Source organism: Sebastes umbrosus, chromosome 1, assembly GCF_015220745.1.
Source record: "Sebastes umbrosus isolate fSebUmb1 chromosome 1, fSebUmb1.pri, whole genome shotgun sequence".
NCBI lineage: Eukaryota > Metazoa > Chordata > Actinopteri > Perciformes > Sebastidae > Sebastes > Sebastes umbrosus.
In genome coordinates this window covers 3,542,203-3,559,551 of record NC_051269.1, presented here as the reverse complement: position 1 = coordinate 3,559,551, position 17,349 = coordinate 3,542,203, and the positions used below count along the sequence as shown (strand labels likewise).

Sequence of the window (17,349 nt, the reverse complement as noted above, 5' to 3'; positions counted from 1 at the left end):
ATACTGTAGTGTATAAAAGAGCATTAGCTTGAAATGTCACTTGTTGATGTGCTACTAACTATTACAGTGTGTGGACCATAATCTAATACATCTATCTAATATATCTAATACATCTATCTAATATATTTAATACATCTAATAATAATATGTGAATACTGTAGTGTATAAAAGAGCATTAGCTTGAAATATCACTTGTTGATGTGCTACTAACTATTACAGTGTGTGGACTATAATCTAATACATCTATCTAATATATCTAATACATCTAATAATAAAGTTTGCCTTGACCTAACATTATATGTTACCAACCATTTCAAATCTTGACCTCCAAATCTATTTGGCATCCAAAAACAATTCATCACTCATTAATGAATAGGTAATTAACTCCTATCCAGTGTTTCAGAGGTGAGGGAGACTGTAATCATTTTTGCCTGTTGTCAAAATACCATGGTATTCAACATAGGAGAATATAACAACTACAATGGTTTCTCTCATTGTGTTTTTTGACTCCAATTTTATCGGTAAGACAAATCTATGAGCCAAAACTTTGCCAAAGGTAAGAGAAGTTAAAAAGTGGATAAAATGACAGATGCATGGGAGTCAGTATTGTAGGCCCAGGAGTTATGAGTTATGAGAAGAAGCTGTAATTAGGGTTTAGCAGTTGTCATTATGCTCTGACACTTCCTCCTCTTCCTTGCTGTGTGCTAAAAGGGTATCAATACCTGTTATATATATTAACATTAATTTTTATATTAGTGATTAATATATCATTATAATACAATAACAATCATATTGTTGTTGCTGCTGCTGTTGTTGTTGTAGCATTGCTCTTTATGTTTTTCAATTAGCTAACTAGGGATGGCGACCCCAGTCATCCGGATCAACAACCCAGATGCCCCCAAGGATCGCCAACAGGCTGTGGTGATCGCGACCAAAGAGGCCCGGTGCTATCGGGAGAAGAAGCTGGTGTTCCCCAACCCTCCACAGGAGCTGCTCAATCAGACCACCGCTTTGGCACACGCAGAGAGGCTCCTTCGAGCAGAGGGCATCCCCGCGCCATCGCGTCAGCAGTGCCTCGGAAAGCTGGTGTTGCCGTTCGGCCAGTATCTGAATGCCCCATTTTACTGGCTTGTGGCAAATGATGTGGGCTACATGAAGTAGTAAGCATATTATATTTAATACCACTGTAGGCTATGCATTTTAAAAAACATTTTCATGGCATGTTTAAAATAAATTACCTGTATATCTGCTTGCTCATTAGCATAATTGCTGTGATATCAATGATGACGATACTAAGTTGATGTATAATATGATTTCAGCATGCTTGACAAGCACAGAGAAGAGGTGACAAACCCACAAAGAAAGGGACAGTTGGGGAACCAGTGGGTGAAAGACCACCTCACTGAATATGCAGAGAGCTTCCCACAAGTCTCCGCTCTCCTCGAGGCCAACATCGACAGGTGTATCTACGGCCAGAGAGGATTTGAGCATCACACCTTTCAGGAGATGTGGGAACTCTACAGCCAGTACCACACCCAGAAGGACAGGCCTGAGCAATTCAGTGCTGAGCAGAGGGAGGTGATGAAGAAGGCCTACAGCTCTGTGAGGAGGTGGCAGAACACACCGGTCACCCACATCTTGAGTGTGCAGATGAAGCGCTTCAAGAAATATATAAAGGAGAAGGAGCAAGTAAGTTTTGATTTGATTATTTGTTACGAAACAGGAAGAGCAGAATAACGTAGTAAATGAAAATTGTTCAAATTACTGATATTTAAAGCAGTTTGGCTAAATGTGTTTGTTTGCTTTTGGTAATTAAAGACTGGTACGTCATAAAATCTAGATAGTTACATTACATTTGTTGTCCAGCAACTGCAGGCAAGCACCTCCCAGCAGGCAAGCACCTCCCAGCAGGCAAGCACCTCCCAGTTCGACCCCTCATCATGGCCAGGCGATGACGCTGAACTGGTAGCCGCAAGCCAGGCAGTTGAAGGTAAGTGAGATACAGAGTTAATATACATCAAACTGTTCCGAAAAAAAAATCATAATACAAAACTACTTTGTTTGTTAAATTCTCAGATATGCTCAAATCCCAAGAGTCACCATCCGGTGTCCGGTGGAAGCAGCCCGAAGCCGCTGTCCTGCAGCCGAAGCTGCCCGAGGCCGCTGTCCAGCGGCCGAAGCAGCCTGAGGCCGCTGGACAGCAGTCCAAGCTGCCCAAGGCCGCTGTCCAGCAGCCCAAGCTGCCTGAGGCCGCTGTCCAGCAGTCCAAGCTGCCCGAGGCCGCCGTCCGACCGAAGCTGCCCGAGGCCGCTGTCCAGCAGTCCAAGCTGCCTGAGGCTGCTGTCCAGCAGTCCAAGCTGCCCAAGGCCGCTGTCCAGCAGCCCAAGCTGCCTGAGGCCGCTGTCCAGCAGTCCAAGCTGCCCGAGGCCGCCGTCCGACCGAAGCTGCCCGAGGCCGCTGTCCAGCAGTCCAAGCTGCCCGAGGCCGCTGTCCAGCAGTCCAAGCTGCCCGAGGCCGCTGTCCAGCAGTCCAAGCTGCCCAAGGCCGCTGTCCAGCAGTCCAAGCTGCCCGAGGCCGCTGTCCAGCAGCCCAAGCTGCCCGAGGCCGCTGTCCAGCAGCCCAAGCTGCCTGAGGCCGCTGTCCAGCAGTCCAAGCTGCCCGACGCCGCCGTCCGGCCGAAGCGGCCTGAGGCCGCTGTCCAGCAGCCCAAGCAGTCCGAGGCAACTGTCAGGCCCACAGAGACCCCGTCCACCACCAAGGGTCATGATATGGAATCACCTCTGAGAGACTCCTCTGTAAGTGATATTCACATTATATGAAAACAATGTAAATGAGAACAATTTGTTTTTACATGTTTTTGAAATTGGTTTGTGTTTTAACAATACTTTGTACACAATAATAACCAAATGTTTTGTATGCGTTATGTGTGTTGCAGGTGGAGATAGAGGGTTGGGTACGTCTGTGGGAAAACCCCAATGGCATCCCACCTGCTGACATTTCCTGGCTCAAAGAGGACCCAGAAAGAGGGCTGTTCACCCCCGTTCAACTCTACAAGGACATCACTGGTCTGTTGAAGAGGCGACGGGTGTTGAAATCTGACCGCATGTGGTTTTACCCACCAGAACCTCCTGGCTATGTTGGAGGTGCTCTGCCAACTCCACAGCTCTTTTTTCGGAGCCGCGTCTTTGTGTGGCGCCCCGTTGGAGTGTGGAGGTACTCCCTGAAGTGTCCTCGAGGTGATGACTGTGCTGGTAGAGGACGGAATGTGCACCTCTACAAGTCTGGCTACCACACCCGGGTATAACTCACTTCCCCTGTGTTATTACATTACAGTTGAATATTTATTTATGCTGCTATTTGCCTTTATTTGATTTGATTTTTTCCCCCAAAATGTACTTTAGGTACGTCACATCTGTGATATGTCCAGCTGGTACTCAATGCTCACAGAGGTCCTGGGCTGTGGGCCATGTATAAAGGCAGCCAGGAGCGGAGAAGGTGGAACGGTGGGCCGGTGGATGGCGTGGGATCCCGCTATTTTATCGCAACTTAGCGAGGCTCATCAAGCTATGTTCCCTGCCATCCTCACCAGCAAGTGAGTATTCTGAACATAATGTGTGCATTTAACAAACTTGAAAGTAATCACAAATTGCAACATATTGATTGTGACTCTACTTAAAGGCGTGGCGTGGATAAGAATGTTGTGCGCCTTCTGAGGGACCGGACCGAAGGGAACACAATGGTCAAGGTGTGGCGTCAGATACAGGAGAATCACGTTGAGGAGTACCTTCACCGTAAGGACCTGTACACCACACTCCTCATGACCGTAGCGGAGCCCGGCGGGATCGTCTCTGCATTCAGTCACACATTCCAGGCTCCACCTCCTCAAAGAGAGCTTCCCTCTGCACGGCTCCTGCGCCACGCCTTCCTGCTGTCAGAAGCCAACAATGTGCAGGATTACCGGAACCAGATCCTCTCCACCTTTGGCACTGTGCTGAAAATGGATTCCACCAAGAAAGTATGTAAATCAGAACATGATGCTCACCATACTGTATGATGCAAAACATATGTTCATACTGTTGTAAAATGAAAAAAAAAACAAAAAACACATCAATACAATCTTAAGAGATGTTATCACATTATACAAACCTGACATATTTTTTTAGGTGGTGAAGAAGCTGTCTGGGGAGGGTCATGGCTCAGCTGAGTGGTTCACCAGCATCGGGAACGAGCACTCACAAATAGTTTCATTTGTGCTGACCTGTGAGGAGTCCACTCAGAAGCTAGAACCGATGTGCCGTGGAGTCATGGAAAGGTTCCGGCTGGCCAATCAATCTGTCCCCAAGATCTTGTATGTGGACAGGGGATGTTGCCGTGCACAGGGCCCAACATCAGTGGAGACTTTGTTCCGGCCTTGGGTGGACAATGGGATGGTTGTGCGTCTGGACATCTTCCACTGGATCCACCGGTTTGACGCAGCCATACGCACAGAGTCTCACTGCAAGTACGCTGTGTTCAAGTCTGATCTAGCTGGGGCAGTGCTGGCCTACAACCGCACAGACCTGGAGCTGCTCATCAAGGCAGTCAGAGCCAAGGATCCGGCAACGATGAAGTCGGTCTCAGACAAAGACGTTATCCGCCTCTACATTTCCAGGGAGCAGCTCAAACACCATGTGCGGAGGGTCACACTTGGGGCTCAGGAAACCTTCCGGCTCATCCAGCAGGCCATCGAGGAGCTGAAAGGTCCCGCCGGGCTGGACGAGAGTGGAGTGAGCTTGTTCAAATCACCTGGTAAAAAAGACAGTGAAAACATTATTACAACATCGATACGGTTAGTGTAGCATACAAAGTGAACATAACACACTGTATGCATATATGTATGTGTATTTACAGAGGCCATTGATGAGATGTGGGCAGGCCAGCAGAGACACCTGGAGTGCATCCAGGATCCACCAGACATGAATATGTATCGGGTGGCGCGTACCACAACCATCAACAATGTGGACGTGCCCTACTACAAAGGTCTGCGTGGAAGCAACAGCCTGGAAGGATTCCACAAATCTCTGCCGCACATGATTCCGGGTACACAATTCTAGTCTGTATACATGTAAAAAATGAAATATGTGACCCTGTCATTATTCTAATATCTTTTATTGTGATGTTCAACAAACCTAAATTGAAATACTTACCTTTTACTCTGCTCTACTCAGGTCCCCACTGTGCAGCACGGCCCTATCAGGTTTACCTGATAAGTGGCATTGCACGGTGGAACTCCGACAGGAGCTCAGATGCCGTGTTTGGTGGCAAAGGACGGCACCACAGGACCTACTCTGCCCCGCTGATTGACCGCCTCAACACCCGTTGTCGGCGGCTGTTCGGAGAGGCAGTGGAGGAGAATTTCCGGGCCCCTGCTGATGTCCCTTCCAACGAGCTGCTCGGGTTGGAGTACCTGTTCAGCCAGAGCACGGGTCAATCTGGAACCTTCTCTCTTCGGGACTTGGTCAACGATGGACCTGATCCAGATGAGGAGGTGGTTCAGCCTGGGCAGCCCGATCCAGATCCCGAGGCAGACGAGGCGTACCAGAGCGATGTGGAGGCACATGACAACGTGCTGGATGCCATCGTGCCCCACATTACACTCACCAGCGAAGAAACCTCCACTGTTCAACCTCCGGCCTTTGTGAGTAACTGCGTGTCTGCTAGAATAAATTGCAATTCACTTGTTGGATAATGTACACATTTACTTACAACTTACATTTGTATGCCAATTTTTAACAGGAGGATGCCTGCAGTCCAAACCCTCTTCCTGGCTTTCAGAAGTTGGAAAAGTTCTGCTCTGTGTTGGTGGACATTGGCCTGACAGAGGACAAGCTGTCCCTTTCCACTGAGCAGAGGAACAAGGTCCTGGAAGTCTGGAATGCAGTGGAGGAGCATGACAAGCAGCCGCAGCAGTTCAATCAGCTCTACAGAACACACTGGGGCAACACCCTCTACTGCCGCACAAAGAGGGATGATCTTGTTGATGCTGCTGTGATACAGAGGGTAAAGATGGCCAAGCGCTACGCACCAGCACAACAGGACATCAGTGCTCAGCACAACAGGCTGATGTACACGCTGGTGAAACTGTTGTGGTTGCGCTCACCTCAAGGGTCTCGCATCAGTCCTGAAAAGGCTACCATATTGAAGGCCTACGAGAGAATCCAGCATCGGATTTTGGTGGAGGATCAAGTCCTGTGCAAAGCAGGCATTCCTCTGCCAAAAATCAACATCAAGACAGTGCGGGACTTCATCCGTTGTCAAGAGCGCCTCCTCAACCTGCGTGCCACAAAACAGCCCACCGGCCTCATCACAGAGCTCACCTCCATCTCATCTGCAGACCTCCCTCCAGCACCACACCAGCCAGCCATCCTCGCTCCACCAGACTACCCTCTGATGGAGTATGTGCCCACACCCAGCACGGCAGGGACAAAGGTGCTAAAGGGAAGGACGGACATGATCGTGCCACTCTCCCGGCCTCAACCACCACTGCCACCTGTGCTGTTGCCACCGCCGGTCAGAAAAACCCCTGCCACCTCTACCATTACCAGACCTGCGCCCTCCCTCTCTGCATCCACAGCAACCGCAGGCATTGCTGGCCCATCCACACGGCCCATAATGCCTGCTGGTCTGACGACATCAGTTCGTCCAGCTCCGTCAATAATGCCTGCTGGTCCTACTACATCAACTGCTGCTGCTGCACATGACTGCCGTCCTTCATCCTGGTCAAGATCTACGCAGTACAAGCGTAAGGGGAAGGAGCAGCCCATAGGACTAGCAGAGAAAATGTCACGGGTGCAAAATTTCCCTGTCTGTGCATGCTGTGGCCAACCAACACAGGGACATAAAAAGTACAAAAAAAAGACTTTCTGCCCTGTAAAACTGATGTCCACATCGAAAGGTCTGGACAACAGAGTGTACGACAGCTACGAACACTTCACCTCTGTTGTGGACAAGTTATGATAACCTGTAAATATGCTGTATATATCTGTAAATATGTATTGTAAATAGTCTTTTAAACTGTACTGTTGTGTTGTTGCCAGCAATTTGTCTAATCAGACAAACTACTATAGTTTTCATTTTCATGTATATATTTATGTTCATATTGTTATGGCATTTCATTCTTAGTCATGTTCAGTGATACTTTATTTTCTGCACTATACTTTACTTACTTAGTCCTTGTTGTGCCTGGTGGCACACAGGGCAAGGACTAAGGATCTCCACTCATCTCTGTTTGCTTTCTTCTCAATGCTGTTCCAGCTGTATCCTCTCGTCTTCATTTCTCCTTCGATGGTTCGCCTCCAGGTTGTTTTGGGCCTCCCTCTTTTGTGTTTTTCCTCTATAGTTTCTGTACTATAGTTCTGTTTTATTATTATTATTATTATTATTATTTATTATTTGCACTTTTTTATGCACCTGGGACACAGAGTAGGAGACAAAGGCTTCGTTCCAAATTGCATACATTTTATTTTTGTGTTTTCCCCATTTCATGCACTTTGTTCATTAAAATGGTCTGTGTTACAGTAACAATGAGTTGTGGAATATCAATTAATGAATGCAACAATAGGGGTACATTTGTTTTCATCAAAAAATAGGGGCACAGAGTGACAGATTACTTGTTTGCACTTATAGTACAATGATATCAGATACTTTTGCATATATAGCAATAGAAACATTAAAGTAGCTTTAATCAGCCTCAGAAATATTAAACTACTTTTATTTTAATTTTTTACATTTTGTTTTTCCTTTATTTGGTTTTACTCATTTACATAAACATACTTAATTAGATACAAATACGAGGTAAACCAACTTTTCCACTTATTACAATGAAATTATAGAACACACAAATAGAACATGGGGTGCTTTTCATGTAAAATAAGATCAAATGAATAACAATACAAAATTACATTTAGAAAAAAATAAAAATTAAACAAAAGATGGGCATTTTGGGGGAATATACTTTTTCCACTCCTTCCAAATGTCCTCAAATTTATTTTCTTGAAGCTTCATTGAGAAAGTAATTCTTTCCATTACAAATATGTCATAAATAACATCATACCAGTTCTCTAATGATGGGGTATCTGGTTTAAGCCATTTCTTAGTGATTGCTTTTCTAGCAGCTACACTCAATATTCCAAATAAGTATTTTGCTTTAATATTTGTAGATATTGAAAGTAGAAGACCAAACAGTAGTTCGTCCCACTTAAAAACTATGTTTGTACCAAATATAGTAACTAATTCCGTGTAAATCTTACGCCAAAAAGAATTTACTTTTGGAAAGGCCCAAAACAGGTGATAGTGGTTAGCTACCTGGGAGCCACAGTTCCTCCAGCAGCTGGAAGAGCCTCAATGATGAGACTTCTGAGCGGGTGTAATAAAAAATCTACTAACAGTCTTCCAGCCATACGCTCTCCATAAGGTTGAGCTCGATATCTTCCATTGAAATTCACAATATTTTAACCAAATTAAACTACTTTTAATCAGCCTCCCAATAGTCATAAGGGACTTATGTAACAAATGTAAATTAATGGCATTTGGGAAGACAAAGCATTTTCTTACAAGTATACTTTTGATAGAATAAGCCGTATTTCATTGGAAAAAAAATCTGTCCAGTAACAAGTGAATGAATGACATGTATTATGTAGCATTTGCTTACACAAATATATAATATATATATAATTCAATGGCTTCAATAGGTATCACAATTAATAGACAATTTAAATCTGTAATGGAATGAATACAGATGATATCAACAGTCCTCAACCTTTGGGGGGATTGGGGGTGAGCCGTATTGTAGATTCCTCCTGTCAAGTCCTCCTTCCGGTAATGGGGGCCTGTGTTCGCACTCTCCCCTGTAATCATATACAAAGAAAATGATAAAGATCTATAGGTATAAAGAGACAGGTATAGCAGCTGATGTGATGTTTTATAGAGTATGCGTCTGCTGTCTTGAATTGTTTGCTATAATTCTGAAGTTAACCTAAGTCAAACATCATATTTGTGGAAAATTATGGAACTGTCAGGCTTCATCTATAAAGTTACACCCAGTTTCCCTAAAATGGCTTGGAAGCAGTATCTTGGTGCTGCTCTGCTGAAGAGCACATAAAATGTTATCTGAAAATGGTGACACCACACATCAGAAAAATGATTAAAGAAGTCTTACATATAAAATTACATTTGTGCTTGCATGATAAACAAACACATCAAATAATAACAGAAACCAGCAAGGGATAATGGCTTTCTTCTGGATTCACTATATCAGGGTTCTAAATGAAGACTGAGTCTGCTCCATATTTCATATATTTGATGAATATATGCCTATTATATTATAAATCTATCATGCTGACTACTCAACAACAACATTCTGGTGTTTATCACTTTAACATCATTCTGGTGTTTATCACTTTAACATCATTCTGGTGTTTATCACTTTAACATCATTCTGGTGCTTGTCACTTTAATATCATTCTGGTGCTTGTCACTTTAATATAATTCTGCTGCTTGTCGCTTTAGATTATAGACTTTTGACCAATTGCGTTGGGGGACAATTGCACTACCGTACAGCTCAACCCCATTCACAGGGGTCAGCACAACCGGAGTGCAATGGCTGAGCCTCGCCCTGGGTGAACAACATACTTGATCATTGTATCTCCCCTGCCAGGTAAGTATAAGTTGGATGCGTCAGAGACAGGGTGGTCATTCTCAGACACAGCACTCTGGCTGACAGTTCCAACAGCGCAAAATCCTAGAGTTCAGTGCCTTTAGCACTAGCTCACCTTGGCAAGCATCTAAGAAAGCAAACACAGCCCAGCAACCGCACAAAAACTTAAACCAAAGCATGCTAGCAATGGAAGAAGGTTTAGAATACATTTCTTCCACAAAGAAAGAGCAACCTCGGAGAGGAGTAAACACAAATGATTTGGTCCCATCCAAAAGACCACACCCACTTCTTGCTGTCATGGGGATCACGGGCAACTGGCATTGCTCAACACACAGCTTCACAGCGTACACCAGACACTGCTGCACAGCAACACAGCCAGTTTTCTGGACATACTGCAAAAGAATCCAAAGGCCTCAAAATGAACATTGCCACAATCACGCTGACTGGGAAGCTGGATATTAGCATGCTGCGCAGCACATTTAAGTCCATCGCAGCCGATGACTCCTTTCATTTAACTTGGACATAATGATCAAGGGAGAGCGCGAATGCAGTCCCCCACTACCAGAAATTATGCAGTTGAGATTCCCACATTTGGGGAATTCACAGGAGTCAGCACAACCGCAGTGCAATGGCTGAGCCTCGCCCTGGGTGAACAACATAAGAATTTAATAAATTTAGTTTTCCATATACCATTTCGATTATTCATACATATCGTTTAATGTATTACAGTGATGTCATCGTCCTTTGATGTGATGTCATCGTCCTTTGATGTTGTCACACATTCTGAAAAATTTGGCTAGTTTGGGTTGACACTTGAAGCGTGTTACTACAATACACTCACAGTTGACAATCTCTACTCAGTTGGTTATTTGTTACATGCATCTTTTTTTCTTCAAAATAATGCTTCTTTTCAAGAATGTGGTTGGTATTAATCTGTATTTGTTTTTATCTTTAAAAAAAAATGATTGTCATAAAATACTTGATCATTGTATCTCCCTTGCCAGGTACATTTGAGTTGGATGCAACTGGCATTGCTCAACACACAGGTTCACAACGTACACCAGTCACTGCTGCACAGCAACACTGCCACTTTTCTGGACATACTGCAAAAGTATCAGAATGAACATTGCCGCAATCACACTGACTAGGAAGCTGGATATTAGCATGCTGCGCAACACATTTAAGTCCATCGCAGCCGAGGACTCCTTTCATTTAACTTGGACATAATGATCAGGGGAGAGCGCGAACGCAGTCCCCCACTAACAGAAATTATGCAGTTGAGATTCCCACATTTGGGGAATTCACAGGGGTCAGCACAACCGGAGTGCAATGGCTGAGCCTCGCCCTGGGTGAACAACATACTTGATCATTGTATCTCCCTTGCCAGGTAAGTATGAGTTGGATGAGTCAGAGACAGGGTGGTCATTCTCAGACAAAGCACTCTGGCTGACTGTTGCAACAGCGCAAAATCCTAGAGTTCAGTGCCTTTAGCACTAGCTCACCTTGGCAAGCTGTTTCTGCCTCTAAGAAAGCAAACACAGCCCAGCAACCGCACAAAACCTTAAACCAAAGCATGCTAGCAATGGAAGAAGGTTTAGAATACATTTCTTCCACAAAGAAAGAGCAACCTCGGAGAGGAGTACACACAAATGATTTGGTCCCATCCAAAAGACCACACCCACTTCTTGCTGTCATGGGGATCACGGGCAACTGGCATTGCTCAACACACAGCTTCACAGCGTACACCAGACACTGCTGCACAGCAACACAGCCAGTTTTCTGGACATACTGCAAAAGAATCCAAAGGCCTCAAAATGAACATTGCCACAATCACGCTGACTGGGAAGCTGGATATTAGCATGCTGCGCAGCACATTTAAGTCCATCGCAGCCGATGACTCCTTTCATTTAACTTGGACATAATGATCAAGGGAGAGCGCGAATGCAGTCCCCCACTACCAGAAATTATGCAGTTGAGATTCCCACATTTGGGGAATTCACAGGAGTCAGCACAACCGCAGTGCAATGGCTGAGCCTCGCCCTGGGTGAACAACATAAGAATTTAATAAATTTAGTTTTCCATATACCATTTCGAATATTCATACATATCGTTTTATGTATTACAGTGATGTCATCGTCCTTTGATGTGATGTCATCGTCCTTTGATGTTGTCACACATTCTGAAAAATTTGGCTAGTTTGGGTTGACACTTGAAGCGTGTTACTACAATACACTCACAGTTGACAATCTCTACTCAGTTGGTTATTTGTTACATACATCTTTTTTTCTTCAAAATAATGCTTCTTTTCAAGAATGTGGTTGGTATTAATCTGTATTTGTTTTTATCTTTAAAAAAAAATGATTGTCATAAAATACTTGATCATTGTATCTCCCCTGCCAGGTACATTTGAGTTGGATGCAACTGGCATTGCTCAACACACAGGTTCACAACGTACACCAGTCACTGCTGCACAGCAACACTGCCACTTTTCTGGACATACTGCAAAAGTATCCAAAGGCCTCAGAATGAACATTGCCGCAATCACACTGACTAGGAAGCTGGATATTTGGTTTTCTACAAGGTAGGAGAAGGGTGCACCGTTCCTAGCGGCACTGCAATACCGGATCGATGCGTGGAGTGAATGGAGCAAGCCCCTTTTTCAGCTCCTGATGCTAAAAATCCGTTTAATATGTTGTCCCCTTATAGAGGACATATCAGATATTAAACTGATAAGAACAGATACTACACTTGATCTTAGCCAAAAGGCTGAGAAGCGATGACCACCAACTGTTTGCTGCCCGACCCCAGCTCCATGCACAGTTGTCACTTGTTGTGGTGCAGTACTTTTTATTTGGGCAAAACCATGGCTGCTGCTTAGCAGCCCCGCCCAAGCCCTTCATGGTGAAGCAGCGAAATCTAGCTGAAGACAGCTTTTCTGTCTTTCACAAATGCACAAGGCTCAGCCAAACGGCAAAATCTGATAAAAATAGGTTTAACTCATTGGTGTCGCTCTCCATGGAAGTCTTTAGTAAAAGGCGAAAGACTTGTACGTTATGAAGAGAAACCAGAATAAGTACAGCCCTATCTCGAGAGCAGTCCAAGACACTAGGTGTCCCAGTCAATGCAGTCACGGTAAGCCTCACTTGGCGTGCCACATTCCAAATCCGAGGCCACACCCATTCCCCCACCCTGTCCCACATTGTCACGGTGGCAATATTCCCTCTGGCCTGTTTTTTTTCTGCCAATCAAAAGTGCAAGTCTAGCTGCATCTTTTTGAGGCTTTGTCTTGCTGCCGATTCGACGCTGCACTTTTCCCCCAGTTGTCACGGCTTATAGAGCCATTTCTGACTGAGACCCCCCAATGACGTTCTATATGGAACCTCAGTGAGGAGTCAACAGAGCCTTTTTTAGCCACGACTCCAGGCAGCAAAGACCACCATCCACTGTGACTCACGTGTCTTTCAGTGCAGTGTCAAATTGAGCGACTTGCCGCTCGGTTTGCATTGGTATTTGGTTTTCCACAAGGTAGGAGAAGGGTGCACCGTTCCCAGCGGCACTGCAATACCGAGTCGATGCGTGGAGTGAATGGAGCAAGCCCCTTTTTCAGCTCCTGATGCTAAAAATCCGTTTAATATGTTGTCCCCTTATAGAGGACATATCAGATATTAAACTGATAAGAACAGATTTTTTTTTCTTTTGAAAATATTTATTGACACCTCATTTCAAACACATTTCATAAAAAACTTCACATACATACAAGTAACACTTTTAAAATACAACAATTCAAACAATAAATAATGCAATCTGTAAAAAACATCTCGGCCAATAAAAGCAATTCAATTAGGAGACATTACAGATAAAATTGTCATCAGTTAAAGTGTACATTAAAGGTTTCATCTTGTGTATGTCCATGTGTGTTGAGTGTCCATATTAAAGGTCTTTTAAATGGAGTGCAGTTGTTAAAATGCTCTCTTCCATTGCTGTGCAGGAGAGGAGTGAGTCCCTACCAAGGGTGACTCATTCCGCTCCCCCAAACAGATTGGGTCTCTCGGGATCCTGTGGTGGTGCTCAGAGGAGATCCCCACCCTGTTGCTCCTTCCCACCTGCCTCACCCGGAGAGTCAGGCCGCTGCTGCCGTGACCTTTTATTGTGTGGCTCCGGCTCCTTCATCCGAATGGGCACAGAGGCGATTCTTCTTTGTGGCTCTGATCTTGGCATGCCGCGTGTAGCTTCGACCGCCCGGACCGTCGCCACTGCCATTTGGATCACAGCCACGGGGGGGATCTGCTTGTGCTTCCTTGCTAGCAAGTTTCTGGAGGTCCACATGGCGTCTTTGATTGCGGCTAGGGTGAGCCACTGTTTGACAAAGTCAGATGCTGGTAGTTGCTTCTGTGGGCTCACCCCATACAGCACCAGCTGTGCTGTAAGGACCTCCCTTGCTGGCAAGTACGGGAATTTTAAGGAGCCGGCCATTGCCCACTGGTCCACGGCAGCGCTGCACTCCCAGAGCAGATGCCTCACCGACTCAGGCGCGCCACAACCTGGTCGGGGGCATGTTGAGTGCGCCGACATGCCCCGGGAGTGCATCACGGACCTGACTGGGAGGATCTCGTGAGCCACCATCCATGACAGGTCCCGGAGTCTGTTTGGGAGAGCAGAATGGTTTACGTTGCGCCAAACTGTTGAGGGCTCGCCGAATGCGAGCCCGCGCACTGGACTCACTGGTTCCCTCTCCTGCACAACAGAAATCAGAGAGCGGTGGTTAGTTAAAATCTGCAACTCCTCGTGCTCAAGCTTAAAATGTCTTAAAAATGTCTGAATAAAATCGTAGGCTGGGGGTAGGCTAAAAGACACGGGTACTCTAAGATCAGTGGGTAAAATCTTTAATCTCCTGAGGTAGAACCCCATCCAGAACCGTGTCATTGCTGCAGTCTTTGGGTTTCTGGATGGGGTTGTAGCAGCTTTGATGTGAATGGCCGTGTATCTGCTCCCTAAAAACAAATGGAGGTCCGGCACTCCTTTTCCTCCTTTCTCTTTCGGCTTCTTCATCACGCTTCTCCTCAGACGTTCCCACTTGGACCCCCACAGGAAATAAAACATGGCTCGTTCCAAGTCTAAAAGCACTCTTCTGGGTGGGATAAAAACAGAACTGATCAGTAAAAGCAAGGGTAAAATCACTGCTTTGATGATTAAAACCTTTCCTTCTAAAGTCAGTCCCCTAAGTCTCCAGTACCCCAGTTTTTGCCTAACTTTCCCTACCATGTCTGGCCAATTTGTTTTCCCTCCCCCCTCCCTGTCAAATTTGACTCCAAGTATCTTTTGGTCGGTCTGGGTCACAGTCAGGGGGAGTCCTGTCGTCTCAGTCGCTGTCCAAGGTCCATAAAAGTGGGCTTGGGTCTTGCTTCGGTTCAGCTTTGACCCAGAGGCCCGTCCAAACCAGTCAGTCAAGTCCAGCGTCCTGTTGACAGATAAAAGGTCAGTGCATAAAATGTTGATGTCGTCCATATATAAAATACATTTTGTTGTGAGTCCCCCACTCCCTGGTACTCCCACCCCATTGATTTGTTTGTCCCTTCTCAAGACCTGTGCCAGTGGTTCTATACAAATAACATACAGGAGGGCAGATAACGGACAACCCTGACGGACACCGCAGTTTATATTGACTGCTTTTGTCAGATGCCCGTTAACAATGAATTTGCTGGTGATGTTCCGGTACAGCAATCCCACCCATGCTATAAACCTCCCTGGAAACCCCATTTTTTGCAGTACCTGGAAAAGGTACTGGTGCGAGACCCGATCAAAGGCTTTCTCAAAATCTAAATTCAGGACTAGAAGCCGGATGTTTCTGTCTCTCGCATAACAGATGGTGTCTCGGATCAGTACGAGGCTGTCGGTGATCCTCCTCCCTGGGACGGCACAGGCTTGATCCGGGTGAATCAGCCCTGTTAAAAACAAAGACATGCGTGATGCTAAAAGTTTACTAAAAAGTTTACAGTCAACGTTTAAAAGAGTGATAGGTCTCCAATTTTTCAGGTCAGTCTTGTCTTTGTCTTTGTGAAGGAGAGTCACTATCCCTACTCTAAAACTGTCAGGAAGTCGGTCAAGTTCTTCAAAATCCATAAAAACAGCGAGCAAGTCAGGTGCTAAAATGTCCCAAAAAGTCAAATAAAATTCCAAGGGAAGCCCATCTTCTCCTGGAGACTTCCCTTTTTTAAAATTCTTTATACAATTATTTAACTCGAAGATGTTAAAATCTTGGGTTAAAAGCACACTGGTGTCTATTTTTTTTTCGATGAATTTTAAAACTTCCTCCATGGTGTTTTTTTCAACTTGCTTCTTTTCGTACAGTTCACTGTAAAACTTTTCAATTGTTAATTTAATTTCTTCTGTTGTGTCTGCTGTGCATCCATTTTCTTTTTTAAGACTTAAAATGCCACCCCCTTTATTTACAATTTTCTTAAAAAAGTATCTTGTGCACTTCTCTCCCTCCTCTGTTTCCCTCTCCTTGCTTCTTAAAATGACACCCTTGCTTTTAAATTCTGCTAAAACTGACATCTCTCTTTTAATTTCTTTTATTTCATCATTAAAATCCATCCCTTGTTGGTTTAATTTAAAATACCGCTGTAGTCGTTTCTGCAGTCCCAACATGCGTCTGTCTTCCCTATCTTTCATCCTCTTACCTACCTGTCTAATGAAAGTCCGGGTCCTTCCCTTCACCATTTCCCACCAGTGTGCACGTGTATCGTAAAAGTCTTGAAGGGTCTGCCACTCTTGGTACTGCTCCCTATACTGGCTAACTATCTCCCTATCATCTAAAAGGGAGCAGTTGAGTTTCCACAGACCACTTCCTGCTGTCACACCTGAAGGGAGTGAGAGGGTGCAGGAAAGCATTGCGTGATCGGAAAAGAAGACGGGTGTCAATCTAGCATCGGTTGGTGGGCAATCACGTGATAAAATGTAATCTATGCGAGAGGCTCTGGTGCCGTCACCACTGAACCAGGTGAAGCCCTCCTCTCTGGGATGCATGATTTTAAAACAGTCCAGAAGTTTAAAATCCCTGCATATATCCTGTAACAAAACGGATGTTTTGTCGACTTTAAAATCTTCTCCTGCTCCTTTCCTATCATTCCTGCTTAAAACACAGTTCAAATCTCCCCCTACAACTAAAGGTGCCCTACCTAGCATGTGGAACTGCAAGTCTTCTAAAAGGTCATACCTGTCATTTTTGTCGTTAAAACCATAAATATTTAAGACATTAAAATCCTTTCCCATAAAAGTCAAGTGTGCTAAAAGTGCCCGGCCATCTCTCACCACAGTGCTGCCCTTCACCAAGACTAGAGGGTTTTTGATTAAAATGGCCACTCCATCATTTTTGTTCTCGTTTGATCCGCTCCATATTGATTGTTGTGGCCATAACTCCTTCCAATCTCTGTAGTGATTTAAAAAAGGGAGGAGGGAGATGGGGAGGAGCCTGCAAGTGCCCCACCAATGGAGAGTGGTGGGGAAAAAGAGGCAATGCAGGTAGAGGGCGGAGCTAGTTCAGAACATGAGACAGACAAGTCACAAAGTGATAGCGATGATGCCCCCCTCCCCAATGCCCAGCAGTCCAAGAGGCCTTTATCAGAATTGACTCCTGACTCTCCCGCAGTGTCAGG

The 17,349-nt window shown here is 45.1% G+C and overlaps 1 protein-coding gene, 3 non-coding genes and 4 pseudogenes across 4 annotated transcripts; 1 reads left to right on the top strand and 7 right to left on the bottom strand.

Annotated features, from left to right (window-relative positions):
- The first annotated feature begins 1,021 nt into the window (after window positions 1-1,021).
- Window positions 1,022-6,996, top strand: LOC119483925. Its single transcript, XM_037762457.1, has 11 exons — window positions 1,022-1,160; window positions 1,320-1,689; window positions 1,867-1,990; window positions 2,077-2,795; window positions 2,936-3,298; window positions 3,402-3,592; window positions 3,679-4,015; window positions 4,164-4,788; window positions 4,891-5,079; window positions 5,208-5,677; window positions 5,776-6,996. Exons 1-11 carry the CDS (start codon window positions 1,153-1,155, stop codon window positions 6,994-6,996), a joined length of 4,617 nt encoding a protein of 1,538 aa, XP_037618385.1. The 5' UTR covers window positions 1,022-1,152.
- Window positions 6,997-9,576: 2,580 nt separating this feature from the next.
- On the bottom strand, window positions 9,577-9,702 carry LOC119498703 (annotated as a pseudogene).
- Window positions 9,703-10,224: 522 nt separating this feature from the next.
- Window positions 10,225-10,359, bottom strand: LOC119498658 (annotated as a pseudogene).
- A 566-nt stretch (window positions 10,360-10,925) lies between these two features.
- Window positions 10,926-11,089, bottom strand: LOC119499226. The gene has a single exon (XR_005209350.1). It is a non-coding gene; the product is annotated as a U1 spliceosomal RNA (small nuclear RNA).
- A 531-nt stretch (window positions 11,090-11,620) lies between these two features.
- On the bottom strand, window positions 11,621-11,755 carry LOC119498634 (annotated as a pseudogene).
- Window positions 11,756-12,281: 526 nt separating this feature from the next.
- Window positions 12,282-12,472, bottom strand: LOC119498930. Its single transcript, XR_005209216.1, has one exon. It is a non-coding gene; the product is annotated as a U2 spliceosomal RNA (small nuclear RNA).
- A 179-nt stretch (window positions 12,473-12,651) lies between these two features.
- LOC119499101 lies at window positions 12,652-12,767 on the bottom strand. Its single transcript, XR_005209255.1, has one exon. It is a non-coding gene; the product is annotated as a U5 spliceosomal RNA (small nuclear RNA).
- A 458-nt stretch (window positions 12,768-13,225) lies between these two features.
- On the bottom strand, window positions 13,226-13,400 carry LOC119498987 (annotated as a pseudogene).
- Between the last annotated feature and the right edge of the window lie 3,949 nt (window positions 13,401-17,349).

Bases quoted from the DNA above. Each gene is read 5' to 3' on its own strand.
- LOC119483925 (XM_037762457.1), top strand. The intron at 1,991-2,076 runs GTAAGTGAGATA...TTAAATTCTCAG, and splicing joins CGCAAGCCAGGCAGTTGAAG to ATATGCTCAAATCCCAAGAG. The intron at 5,678-5,775 runs GTGAGTAACTGC...AATTTTTAACAG, and splicing joins CTGTTCAACCTCCGGCCTTT to GAGGATGCCTGCAGTCCAAA.